Source organism: Vombatus ursinus, unplaced genomic scaffold, assembly GCF_900497805.2.
Source record: "Vombatus ursinus unplaced genomic scaffold, bare-nosed wombat genome assembly UNPS02014786.1, whole genome shotgun sequence".
Classification (NCBI taxonomy): Eukaryota; Metazoa; Chordata; class Mammalia; order Diprotodontia; family Vombatidae; genus Vombatus; species Vombatus ursinus.
Genome location: NW_020954564.1, coordinates 47514981 through 47529546, shown reverse-complemented (window position 1 = coordinate 47529546; position 14566 = coordinate 47514981). Strand labels below are relative to the sequence as shown.

Here is a 14566-nt window from a genome sequence, read left to right as displayed (position 1 = left end):
AAAAGTGAAACAGAGGATTGTGTATTTGCTTCTGGAGGTGGTAGGGAGCCACTGAAGTTTATTGAATTGATGGTGGTGGTAGATGACATGGTCAGATCTTTGCTTTATAGAAAGACCACTTAGACAGCTGAGCAGAAGATGGGTTGGAGTGGAGTTGGGAGAGACTTGAAGTAGGGAGACTAACTGGAAGGCTGTTGTAATCTTTCAGACAGGAAGTGACATGGATGTACACCAGGGTGGTGGCAGAGTCAGAGGAGAGACAGTGGTGGTGTATGAGAGATATTTCAAAGGTAAAACTGACAGGAGTAGTCAACTGACTGAGGAGGGAGGAAGAATAAGAAGTAGAGGATGACACCTAGGTTTTGAGCCTGGATGATTGAGAGGATGGTATCCTAATACTCACAGGGAAGTAAGGAAAAAGGGGGGATTTAGACATGAAGGTATTTAGTTTGGTTTTGGACAAGTTGAATTTAAGATGTCTCTTTAGACATCCAGTTTGAGATGTATAATGGGCGCTTAGCACAATGTCTGGTACATAGTAGTTGCTTAATAAATGTTTTTTGAATTAGAGATGAGGAGAGAAGTTGAAGCTAGACTAATTTGAGAATCATCTGCATGAAGATGATAATTGAATCCCTGGAAGCTGATGAGATTACCAAGGGAAATAGTAGAGAGGGAGAAGAAAAGAGGGTCCAGCACAGAGCCTTGTGAGACACCCATGGTTATTAGGAAAGACTAAGCCATCAGATAAGTAGGAAAAGGAATCAGGAGAGAAGACTACACAAAAATCTAGAGAGAGAGAGTATCAAGATGAGTACCAAGTAAATTAAATTCGTTATACGTATGTGTGGTAGAAAGCTAATGCAGGTATATCCAAAGATGAACAACTTAAGTATTTCAGGTAAATGTTGGGCAGGCAGCATGGCATGGTTCATGAGGTTCTGGACTTGACCAAAGTCAGACCAGGTTTTTTTTTTGTGTTGTTGTTGTTGTTTTTAGTTCCTATTATGTGCCAGCCATTGTGCTAAGTGCTCAGGATACAAAGAAAGGTAAACAAAACAAAACCACCTCCACCAGCAAAAAACCAAACCCCAAAACACTCAGTCCCTGCTCTTAGGGAGCTCATAGTATGATGAGAGAGACAACATGCAAACAGTTATACACAAACAAGGTATGTGTAGGATATTTGGGGAGTAATTGGGGCTAATCTCAGGGAGGAGGCACTAATCTTATAGGGGACTCCTTGCCATTCTTCTTACCAGAATGCTTCTGATTTTATGCATTTTCACTGCCTGTCTCCCATGCCGGGAACTCTCTCCCTCCTCATATCTCCTTTCTGACTTCCTTCAAGTCTCAGCTGAAGTTCAGCCATCTGCAAGAATGCTTTCCTGGTCCTCCTTACTTAATGTGCCTTTCTTCTGAGATTATTCAAAATTGCCTGTATATATCTTGTTTGTCATAATTGTTTTTGAGTTGTCTCCCCCTCTCCCTCCCTTTAGACTGTGAGCTCCTTGAGAGTAGGGGCTGTTTGTTTGTCTTTGTTTGCCTGTCCCTATTTTCCAAGTGCTTAGTACATTTCTTTCTTTTTTTTTTTTTTTTTGGTGAGGCAATCAGGGTTAAGTGACATGCCCAAGGTCACACAGCTAATTAAGTGTTAAGTGTCTGAGGCTGGGTTTGAACTCAGGTCCTCCTGACTCCAAGGCCAGAACTCTATTCACTGCCCCACCTAGCTGCCCCTGCTTAGTACATTTCATTGCTTGGCACATACTAGGTGCTTAATAATGCTTGTTGACATACTCGCAACAGGGTACTGTGCTAGGAGCTTCAGGGAATGTAAAGACCAAGAGAATATGACATACACAGAGATACATATAACACAAGGTATGATGTGAAAGTGTATTTAGAGGTACAAAATATTCAGAGAAAAGAGAGACAACATCTGGCTTAGGGGTGTTTCAAGTCAAAATCTGTCATTGACAATTTATTAATATACAAGCATTTCTTCTGGAAAGGGGTCCAGATGGGCAATTTCTCCTGCTAATTGAAATTCTCTCTGTAGCTCAAAGAACTTCCAGCTTATATTTCATAGTAATCATGAAACAAGAGGTGAAATTGCACTGACGAGTAAAACCAAGATAAGTTTTAGGTTTAGAGTTTTTGTTTTATGAATCAGAACAATTGTGATGTTAGTACAAGATACTCTTTTTAAAATTATTTTTAATTAATTTATTTTGCATTATCAACATTCACTTCCATAAGCTTTTGAGTTTTAAATTTTTCTCCCCCTCCCTCCCAACCTCCCTCCTCAAGATGGCATGCAGTCTGATATAGGCTATACATATACATTCCTATTAAACATATTTTCACATTAGTGATGTTGTAAATAAGAATTAGAACCAATAGGAGGAACCACCAGAAAGAGGAAACGAAATACAACAGAAGAAAAAAAATAGCAAATAGTATGCTTCGATCAGCATTCAAACTCCATAGTTCTTTCTTTGGATGTGGATAGCATTTTCTATCATGAGGCCTTTGGAGATGTCTTACATCCTTAATACAAGATACTCTTGAAGGGAACTAACTATATTCTTGAAACCAGTTATTCTTTTTGAGAAGTTTTTTGTTTTGTTTTGGTAAGTGAGGCAGTAGGAGTTAAGTGACTTGCCCAAGGTCACACAGCTAGTACTTGTCAAGTGTTTGGTCTGAGGCTGGATTTGAACTCAGGACCTCCTGACTTCAGGGCCGGTGCTTTATCCACTGCCTCACCTAGCTGACCCTTTCCAGAACTTTTTTAAGGATTACCCTTTCAGCCTGGTCCTAGGTGAACAAAGGGAGCCCTCTCTTAAATTGATTAAATAAAAAGACATTTCCTTTCCATTTGATTATCATAATTGTCACTCTGTATGATTCTAAATCAACTTCCAGAGTGTTTGAACTAATTCATAGCTCTACCAGCTGTGCATTAGTGTACTTATCTCTCCACAATCTCTTTAACATTGACCATTTCCATTTTTTGTCCTCTCTGCCAGTTTAATGGGTGTATGGATAAAACTTGGAGTTGTTTTGATTTCTATTTCTCTTATTTGCGGCATTTTTTCATATAGCTGTTTAATAATTTGTATTTCTTATTTTGAGAAGAGTTGTTCATCACCCTAGACCACTTACAAGAAAATAATTTTCAAAGTCTTTGTTTCTGTTTTCTATGTAACTGGATATAGGACTCATGTCAGAAATATTTGATATGAAGATCCCCCCCCCCCATGATAGCTTCCTTTTTTATCCTAGCTATGTTAATTTTATTCCTGCAAAAGTTTTTCAATCTTATGTAGTTGAAATTATCTATTTTATCTTTTGTAATCTCCTCAGTCCCTTGCTTAAGAATTTATCCTCTGCACTGGATAGAGCACAGGTCCTGAAGTCAGGAGGACCTGAGTTCAAATCCAGCCTCAGGCCAAACACTTGACACTCACTAGCAGTGTGACCCTGGGTAAGTCACTTAACCCCAATTGCCAAAACAAAACAAAACAAAACAAAAAAAAAAGAATTTACCCTCTCACCATAGCCATGAAAAGTATGATCAACTTCTTTTAATTTTTCTTTAACAGTATGAACTTTAATATTCAGGTCATATCATTTTGTTTTTATTGTCTGTGGCATAAGATATTTTTTAAAAGTCTACTTTCTGCCAGATTACTTTGCAGTTTTCCTAGCAGTCCCTACTCCAATAGGGTGTTCTTTCCTAGGTAATTTGTTTTCAATTTTATAAAATACTAAGTAATTAAATTCAGTTATGTTTGATTTTTCTTTGTCTAGTCATTTCCACTGATCTAGTTTTCTGCTTTTTTTTTGTTCTTGCAAATCAATTTTGTTTTTATTTTATCTAGTTCTGTTGTGTCCCTTTGATAGTTTGTTTGGACTAGCACTAAATCTGTAAATTATCTTTGGTAATATTGTCGTTTTATCATATTGACAGGGCCTAGCCATTAGCACTAAGTATTCCTCTAGTTATTTAAGATGTTCTTTATTTCTTCAAGGAACATTTTTGTAATTGCATTTGCTAGAATGACACCCAGATATTTTGTGTATTTTATAGTTATTTTGAATGGGATTTCCTTTTCTGTTATTGGTCCTTGGGTTTTAATAGAAATGTTGATTTTTTTAAATGAGTTTATTTTGTAACCTTTACAGGTTTACTTTAATCTTTTCATCTTCACTAAGTCCATTGTTTCAATAAGTATCTTTGCTGATTCTTTAGGATTTTCTGAGTAAAAACATTCTAAGTAAAATCATCAGCAAATAGGAATTGTTTTGTTTCATCTCTGTGTATCTTTATGACTCTAATTTGTTTCTCTTTTCTTATTGCTATCACTAGAATTTCTAGGATCACATCAAATAGAGAGCAGGATAATGAATCTCTTTTATAAGATTTTTGATTTGAATTTTTGAAGGAGAGAAATACTGTACAAATCCAGGCTATTACAGTGCTTTTTATTTTTAATTTTTTTTTTTTTTTGCGAGGTAGTGGGGTGAAGTGACTTGCCCAGGGTCACACAGCTAGTAAGTGTCAAGTGTCTGAGTCCAAAGTTGAACTCTGGTCTTTCTGACTCTAGGGATGGTGCTCTATCCACTGTGCCATCTAGCTGCCTTACAGTGCTTTTTTAAAAAGATACATAAGTAGAGAAACTTCTTTTGAGACGGGGTAGTCTATGGGCCTTATCAGTGTGTCATGACATAAAAAAAGGTTAAGAACTCCTCCTTTACGTACTCTTGTAATGCCTCATTTTGCATAGAAATTACCCTTAATTCTTGAAGGCTGTGTCAATGAAGTATAAGTTCTAGAATGTCCTACAAAGTTGAAGAAGCTTCCATTATAGGTCTCTCTCTCTCTCTCTCTCTCTCTCTCTCTCTCTCTCTCTCTCTCTCCTTAGGACCAGCCTATCAAAATTTAGAGAAGCTTATGATCAAGTATCAGTGACTAGGTGATGAATTTTTTAGGCTACAACAACTCAAGAAGACTGCAGAATGCATAGGAAGGTAGGAAGTAACTGTACTTAGGAAATTAGAGATCCTTGAAGTAAGGGCAAATACAGGTTAAAAAAAAGTGAATACACCAGAAACTCAGTGCATATTTGGCCAACATTAGCACTAGACACTATTCTTGCTTTTTGGTGAGGCAATCGGGATTAAGTGACTTGCCCAGGGTCCCACAGCTAGTAAGTGTCAAGTGTCTGAGACCAGATTTGAACTCAGGTCCTCTTGACTCCAAGGCCAGAGCTCTATCCACTGCACCACCCAGCTGCCCCTCTCTTAACCCTATTCTATTCTTTCCATATATGTTTTTCTTTTTTCTTCTTCCCTTTTTAACAGCCAAGTCTCCTGTAGCTCATCTTTCTTTCTGAAGGATTGGTAGCTCTCTTATTGTCAAGAGCTCTTCTGTTTTTAGGTAACGCAATAGACATTTTGATCTTCCTGGATCTCTGTATATGGAAATTATTTATCACTCCTTCAGAGGCAGAGGACTACAAATAAGTTCTCCACCAAAATCCATTTACTTTTAGACAAATACATTGTCCTTTAGAATTTCATCTGTACTATTATGCCCTGCTTTGTGCTTCTCATTTTAGGAATGATATTGATAACCCTGAGTGTGTCCTGAGAATGGAGCTAGGATAGTGAGGGAATTTGAAATATTATTCAGGGTTCAACCCAGTGCTACCTCTCTGTAGTTTTCACTTTTCCTTCCTGTTGTTAATGGTCCCTTTCTTCTTGAATTTTCCTAAAGTGCTTTGTCTGATTCCTTCCTTGCTCCCTTTTACTTTTTATACTTATTATGCTTATCTGTGTACATGAGAGGTAGCATGTGGTTTCCATTTGGTGGTTCAGGAACTCCCATGATGGTCCAAGGGGTTTGCACTAAACATTCTTTAATGGTGTTTTAATCAATGAGTAATTGCCCAGTTAAGTTACAAATACTTTTTTTTTTCTCTCAGACAACAAGTATGTGCATGCTTGAAGCATTATAGGTTTTGTTTCTGCAGGTATTTGGAACCATCATGATTTGTGCACACAATGATTTTGGTGTTTGGTCATTGATTGCACTAAGTGCAATGTACTTTTGCAGTTTCTCAACCGTTCACCAAATTGTTTTCACAACTGCCGTAAGGGTTCAGTATTCCAGCTTAAGCCGATTCTCAACTGATAATCAGATCAGTTCATACCTTCATTTGTGTCCTGTAAATTATACCAGAGTATATCCCTCATTCTCTTCTATTACCCTGTAATTACATCTCATAAGCTGTGTAATCATTTGATCAAGATGTTATGAATGATTGTGTTTTTGCAGCACAAATGTCAGGCTGCTTGAAAACCATGATTGATAGGCATGTGCATCATAACCTGTCTTGAAACCATCAACAATTACAGAAGTAAACCTAATATTGCCTCTTAATGTAGTATTAAAACTTTTCTGTTTTAAACCTGTTCTTTTATTATGTTGCTATTCTTGTACCAGAGGATTTTCAAATGATCTGGTTGGCAACACTGGTTCAGTTTTATCTATGTGAGAGTATAGGTGATATGCCAGCTAGGTGGCACAGTGGATAGAATGCTGACTCTGTAGTCAGGCATTCAAATCTGGCTTCAGACACTTACTGATTGTGTGACTTGCCTCAGCTGTAATATGAGGAGGAAATGACAAACCCCTCTAGTGTCTTTGCCAAGAAAACCCCACATGGGGTCATGAAATGTTGGACTTGACTAATGGATTAAACAAGAAAACTGATATACCAGTGGTAGAAGAGAAGAAAGTCATATCTAAAGAATTTCTTTCTTGGGGTGGAGCCAAGATGGTGGAATAAAAGCAGTGATTTGCTTGAGCTCTCCCCCAAACCCCTCCAAATACCTGTAAAAAATGACTCTAGACAAATTGAAGAGCGGCAGAACCCACAAAAAGATAGAGTGAAATAAATTTCCAGCACAAGACAACCTGGATGGTTGATGGGAAAGGTCTGTTATGTAGGGCACATATACATATATATGTGTGTGTGTATGTGTGTGTGTGCATATATATACATATGTATGTGTGTACACATACAGAGGACACAGGGTGAGTTGAATATGAAGGGATGATATCTAAAAAATAAAATTAAGGGGTGAGAGAGAGGATTGTACTGGGAGAAGGAGAAAGGGAGAGGTAGAATGGGGTAAATTATCTCACATAAAAGAGGCAAGAAAAAGCTTTTACAGTAGAGGGGAGGAGGGGGCACGTGAGAAGGAATGCGTGAATCTTGCTCATCAGATTTGGCTTAAAGAGGGAATAACATACACACTCTACAGGAAAGTAGGAGGGTGCTTTGGGGGATGGGTAATCAGAAGCAAACACTTTTGAGGAGGGACAGGGTCAAAGGAGAGAATAGAATAAATGGGGGACAAGATAGGATGGAGGGAAATATAGTTAATCTTTCACAACATGACTGTTATGTAAGTGTTTTGCATGGCTACACGTGTATAACCTATATTGAATTGCTTGCCTTCTCAATGAGGGTGGGTGGGGAAGGAGGAAGGGAGATATTTTGGAATTCAGTTTTAAAAATGAATGTTAAAAATTATTTTTTACATGCAACTGGGAAATAAGATATATAGGCAATAGAAATAGAATAGGAAGGGGTTAAGAGAAGGGAGTGGGGAAGTGATAGAAGGGAGAGCAGATTATAGGGAAGGGGGTATTCAGAGTGTACTTCCTCTTGGGGTGGAGGGAGGGGAGACATAGGGAGAGAATTTGGAACTCAAAATCTTGTGTAAGTTAATATTGAAAACTAAAGATAAATAAATTCATAAAAAGAAAAGAAAAAAGAAGTTCTTTCCTCACTAAGGTTAGTTTATATATAGAACATCCCCAAAGTTTTAAGTTATGATAGCTTAAAACTCCACTAGGATTTTGGGACATTCTGTATAAACATTGTTTCTTTCTGGAGGCTTGCAGTATTTTCTCTTTGACCTGATAATTTTGGAATTTGACTGCAATATTCCTTGGCATTTTCAAATTGGCATCTCTTTCAGGAGGTGATCTGTGGATTCTTTTGATGATTTTTTTACCTTCTGGTTCTAGGACCTTGGGGCAGCTTTCCTTGATGATTTCTTGGAAGATGCTGTCCAGGCTCTTGCGGTTTTCACGTAGATCAGTAATTTTTAGATTATCTCTCCTGCATCTGTTTTCCAGGTCTGTTGTTTTTCCAGTGAGATATTTTATATTTTCTTCCTATTTTTTCATTCTTTTGATTTTGACCGAATCTTGCTGTCTTATAGAGTCATTAGCTTCCACTTGCCCAATTCTAATTTTTAACAGATTGTTTTCTTCAGTTAGATTTTGTACCTCCTTTTCCATTTGGTCCATTTGACTTTTTAAGGAGTTCTCTTCATTTTAAGGACTTGTTTTCTACAGTCAATTTTTGTTCTTCCTTTTCTAAGCTATTGACTTTCTCTTGCATATGTCTCATTTCTTTTCCCAGTTTTTCTTCTACCTCTCTCATTTGACTTTTAAAATCCTTCTCGAGTGCTTTCAAGAAGGCTTTTTGGGCTTGAGACCAGTTCATATTCCCCTTTGAGGTTTTGGATGTGGGTATGTTGACATTGTTGTCCTCTTCTGAGTTTGTGTTTTGATATTCCCTGTCCCCATAGTAAGAATCTATGGTCATTGTCAGTTTCTGCTTTTTGCTCATGGTGTTTGCCTATTTCCTGGCTCCTGGCTTTTTAAGTTGACCTCTCCTGCTGGAGCACAAGGGGCACAGAGCCAAGCTTCTTGTGCTGTGGGACAGGGATCTGGTCACTGGCCTTGTGTGCTGGGGCCTCAGGTGCTGGCAGCTGGAGGCTGTGGGAGCCTGGCAGCTTACCTGGTACTGAGCTGGAGTCAACAACACCTGAAGCTTTCAGGGTGGGGAGTGGAGTTTCTGACCTCTGGAGGATGCCTGCTCACCTGGGCTGCTTTGAAGCATTGGAAGGTTTGGCTGCTGGAGGATGCCTGCCTGCCAGCGCACATAGTGGTTTTCCAAGCTAGTCTACTGGTTCCTCTCTATGCCAGAACAGTTGGGGGGGGGGGCGGTTGGTGTTGGTGCTTGCCTTCTCCACCATCCTGGGGCTGAGGGTCTTCCATTAGTTTGCTGAGGTGAGGTTTACCAGGATGCCTCTCATCCTGTACTGCTCTCCTTTCACCAGAGTGAGAGGGACCTTCGCCCTTAATCCCTCCAGACTTCTGGGCTGCAAAGACTGCTGCACCCTGTCTTTCTGCTGGCTCAGCTGTTCCAGAGTTTTTCCTGGGATGGTATTTTCTGGGTTTTTAGAGGCTGGTAAGGGAGGGAAGGAGGGACTTACTGCTTACTCTGCCATCTTGGCTCCTGGAAGTTGATCTCTGATTCCTTTTAGTTCTTACTGAATGTCCCATATAAAATATTTGTAATTATTTTGTAATTTTATATTTAGAATTTTCTTAATTATAGGCATAATGAAGTTTTATATATTATAATTATATAGTGTAAATTTTAACTTAGAACTTTTTTGGGCAAAAGTTATTGTAGTTATTGTAAATGCTTAATAAATCTAAAATAAGTAGTATATTAAATTTCCTTGGGGATTTATACCTTACTTTTGTTATTGAAAGGGCTTTGCAGAACAAACAACGTTGTTTGTTGCATAGTTTGTTGCATAGTTGCAGAGAAGTACTGACCTGTTGGTAGGTGTTCCTCATCTCAAATTTCCCTATACCAGTGAAATCACAGGTTTGGTCCCTGACTCTGTATTTATAATGAGCCCTCAACAGAGTGTAAGCAATTTGAGGGCATTTTTTCTTTAAATCTGCAGTGCCTAGCAGAGTGCTTGATGTGTATAATACTTCATTTCTTTGAGATCATGAACCCAAGAATGGAGGTGCTCCTAGTCATACATATTGCAACTCGTTTGTTACTTTGCTTTCTTATTAGATAGATAAGCATTTATGAATCAGGTTACTATATACTTTGCTAATCACATGGAATACAAATACAAATACAAAGAATGACAGCCCTTGCCCTGAACAACCTTACATTCTAATTTGAGAAGATTGTAAAGGGGGCTTGATGGGAAAATGGAAAAAGTAGTCCAAAAGTGTGGCTCTCAGCTTAGCCTGTTTTTGAAGTAATTGTGACTGGCTTGGGTACTTTCCCAAATAGAGGTACTAGAGAGGAACTCACCATTTGGAGGCAGGGTGGGTAGAGATGGAGAAGTAGTCAGGTGGTGAGTCATGGGGCTGATTAGAGTTTGAAGCACTCTTCTTGTTTAAGGTGTCTTTTTATAAATCTTCTACAAAGGATGGACCCAAGAGCCTTCCTCCTAGGTCTTTTACCATTTCACGAGTACCACAGCAGCATTTAACATTTGTTGTGCCTCATTCTTGCTATGTGACCAGCTAACTTACCTCCTTTTTCAGTTGTCCAGATGCTATCTTTTATGCTATTACTTTTGCAAATTATCATTGTTAATATATTGCAGCCTGTTTGTGTCTACCATGTTTCTTCATTCTTTTTTGAGTCACTTGCAGTTTTGGTTCTTTGGTAATTGTACTGTACCATTATTCCTAGCCTTACAGTATCATTAGGAGACTATTGTACATAGATGCGTAATAAGTATTTGTTGATTTTAGTTTAAGCCGTGATGAATTTTTTTTCTTTTACTTTTTGTTGAAGCAATCAGAGTTAAGTGACTTGCCCAGGGTCACACAGCTAGTATGTGTCAAGTGGTCTGAGGCTGGATTTGAACTCAGGTTGTCCTGACTCTAGGGCTGGTGCTCTATCTACTGCACCACCTAGCTGCCCCCATAATGAGTTGTTAAATGTCATTTGTGGGATTGTAGATCTAGTCCAGGAAACTGAGATTCAGAGAAATTAGATTGACTTGCCCCAGGTCACAGGCCTGTAATAGAGGCAGGATTTGAACGAAGGTCTTCAGACTGCACAGCCAGTGGTCTTTCTGCCATATTTGTCAGCTTTCTGTCCACTAAAAGAACTGAGATGGAAGTTATAAAGAAGCATATTTTGCCTCTCTAGGAGGGAAAAAAAAGTATCTAACAATTAGAACTCTCCAGAAATGGAATAGGCTGATTGTAGAGGGTAGTAGATTCCCTTACTGGAGATCTTTGACCAGAGTTTTGGTAACTTATTGTGCGGAATGTTAGAGAAGTAATTCAAGTTGGAGTCAGGCTAGATGATCTCTAGTGTCCCTTTCAATTCTAAGATTTTGTTTCATTTTTAGTTTTATTTACCAGATCCTTATGAACTGTTACCTCTCATTTAAAAGAAAAGCTATTGAATGAGTGGGATTTTTGTTTTTTAAATAATTACTGATAATATTTTCTGGGAGTCCAGATTGTTAAGAGTTTTAAAACACCACAACCAGCATAAATTTGACAGATTAATCCACAGCAATTGCAAGTTAATTTAATTTATGTCAAAAAACGTTACTAGTGATACCTGTTCATTTTTGTTAACATTGTACTAATATTCTCAAGCTTTCTTCTTTTTCCTAGCGATTATGTGACTACGTTTGTGACCTCCTGTTGGAAGAGTCAAATGTTCAGCCAGTATCTACACCAGTCACAGTTTGTGGAGACATACACGGACAGGTAAAAATCCCATGAGCAGATGTTTGTACTGTCCGTGTGTGTTTCTACTCGTTCTGCAAATTTTGACATGTAGCAGCTTCTGGTTGTCTAGGTTGCCTCAATTACTGTGATTTCCTGAGTCAATGTTATGGTGAGTAAATGTGTAGTGGGAGGGTTATCCCTTTGGGATATTGAAATTGAGAATTTGAAAATGACATGAAAGAAAAATCACTCACTGTCCCTGAAGGAGAAATCATAAGATTTAGAGCTGTAATGGACTTTAGAAATTGTCTAGTTTAATCACTTCATTTTGAGGAAACCGATGAATTGACTCATCCAGTGAATCACAAAGGTAGTGATTATTATCATAATTCACATTTATATAGTATGTTAAGGTTCACAAACCTTTTTTCCTTCATATCAATCCTATGAGATAGTACCATTATTATTATTTTAAAGATGAGGCTCAGAACTAGCAAGTGAGAGTCATAGAAATGTAGGTTTTCTGAATCTTAGTCTAATGCTCTTTCTACTATATCATGTCTTCAAAAGGACTATAATGTAAAGTCATTTTAATTGCCCTTTATCAACTTGAGATTTGGTTCTAAGTACTACCTTCCTTTATTAATTTTTGAAAACTTTGAAAACCCTGTAGTTTTTATAAGTGAGAATAAATGTGGAATAACTATCCTAACGAAAGGTTTTGGCTTACAGTGCCTAACCTAGAGGGTTAGGTTTAGAAATCTTCAGTCTCTTCATTTATCTGCTGACTAATAGAATATTCTAGCTGGAGCAGACAGTTGAGGTCATTTATGTAGTATAAAGCTCTGGACTGGGATTTAGGAAACTCGTTTTTGAGTTTCAGCTTCGTCATTAACTTTTTTTGGGAGGGTGAGTACAAGTGGGTCTGTCTGTCTCACTCAAACTAGAAGTGCAGCAGCCATTCACAGTCCCAGTCCTACTTCTCATTGCAAAGAAACTTTGACCTGCTTGATTTGGGGCTGTTCATCCCTCCTTGGACAGGTTGGTGATCCTCTTGCCCTTTCTCAATGGCTCACTATATTAGTGCCAGACTTAGTCTGTACGCCTGATTGACTTTAGCCCAGAGCTCAAGTTATCCACCAGTCTCCTTTTCTTCAGTAACAGGGACTACAGGTGAGTGCCCACCTGGCTGCCACTGTCTTATAATATGACCTTGGACATATCACTTCTCCTAATTTTCTTCTATTGTCAAATGCATGAATTGATCTAGGTGATCTTGAAGATCTCCTCCAGCCCTAACATTATATGATTCTATCATCTAGTCTTAATGCCGTTTTGTAGCTGATGACACTGAGACCCATAGAAGTATAGTGACTTGCCAAAGGTCACAGAGTTAGTAAATAAATGACAGAGTTGAAATTTGATCATTCATCTGATTTAAGAATATTTGGGGAAATTGCTGACTTGTATATACAGCTATTTGGAGAATAATATTTTGAGAGAGAATTGAAGGGTTATTTCTGACTTTGGGGAAAATAGAGTTGAAAGCAGACCCACCCATCAGTCTACCAATAGTTGTTTATTGAGTGAATGGTATTTGTATGTGTCAGGCTATGTAGAGATACAAAAAAGTATATGACATGGCCTGCTTCTTATTTGTATAGGATTTTTGGGAGTCAAAGTATTAGAAGATGCTGAAGATGATGTTTCTTGAATAAATCCTTTAGATGATTTTGTTTGAGTGGCCTATATTAGACTTTTAATAAATTTTGATGAATGAATAAGTTTAACTCTCCAAGAGTCTTTAACCTGAGCTCTTGTCCTGCATTCTGCATCACCAACTTCCTGTTAAACATTTTGAATCTTATGTTCCAACAACACTTCAAATTCATCATATCTAAAATAGAATTACCTGTCTTTCTCTCCAAAACCTACTCCACCTAGTAATATGCCTATTTTTGTCAGAGGCATAGCCATGTTTCCAGTCACCCTAGTTTGTAGTCTTGGAGTCATTATAGACTTGTTGTACTTCTTTCCCTCTCAGGTCCAGTCATTTAATCAGCTTTTCTTGATTCTATCACTACAGCTTCCCTCCACTTATCTATCTGCCACCCTATTTCAGGGTTTCCTCCACTTTCTCTTGTGGTATTGTAGCAGTGTCCTTATCACCTTGAATCATATCTTTCCCTTTTCAATCCATCCTTCTCTACACAATTGCCAGAATGCTCATCCTAAAACATCAGTCTTACCATGCCACTGCTTAGCTCAAAAAACTTCAAGGGCTCTCTTCTGACTCTATGTTAAAATACAAACGCCTTTGTTGGACATTTTAAACCCTTCACAGTCTGGCTTTAGCCTACTTTTGTAGGCTCATCACATATTATTCCCCTGCACATACTTTGTGTTCCAACCTAGCTGACTTACTTGGTTTTGCTAGTATGTGATATTTTATCTCCTGTTTCTATGCCTTTACACATGCTTCCCCCCATACATAGATTGCATTTTTTCTCTCACCTCCAACTCTTAGAATGCCTTCCCTCCCTTCAGAGCTCAGTTCAGATGCAACCTTCTAAATGAAATCTTTCTTGATCCTCTAGCAACTAGTGCCCTACTCCCATAATTCTTTTTAAACCTCTTATGTACTTTGCGTTTAATTATGTGTGTTTTCTTTCACTCATAAAAATGTAAACTCCTTGAGGGCAGAGACTGATATATTTTTGCTTTTTCATCCCCAGTCCCAAGCACAGTGCTGTTGTATAGTGGTTATCTAATAAATGCTTGTTGGTTCATTAATTGATATTTGAATTCCATTATAGGCTATGAAATTTTCTTAATTGTTGGAAGATAGAAACGTGAATGCTTTAAGGTTCCACCCTGTTAAAGATCTAGTAGTAATTGTAATATTATCTGTTAGTAGTAGTAGTAGTAGTAGTAGTAGTAGTAGTAGTAGTAGTAGTA

At 38.1% G+C, this 14566-nt stretch overlaps 1 protein-coding gene across 1 annotated transcript in view; it reads left to right on the top strand.

Annotated features, from left to right (window-relative positions):
- The window catches only part of LOC114047166 (serine/threonine-protein phosphatase 6 catalytic subunit), a 44207-nt gene that overhangs the window by 13418 nt on the left and 16223 nt on the right, over positions 1 to 14566 (top strand). The window contains exon 2 of the mRNA XM_027867934.1: positions 11552 to 11647. Within this exon, the coding sequence (XP_027723735.1) occupies positions 11552 to 11647 (96 nt within the window). The remainder of the gene's footprint in view (positions 1 to 11551; positions 11648 to 14566) is intronic.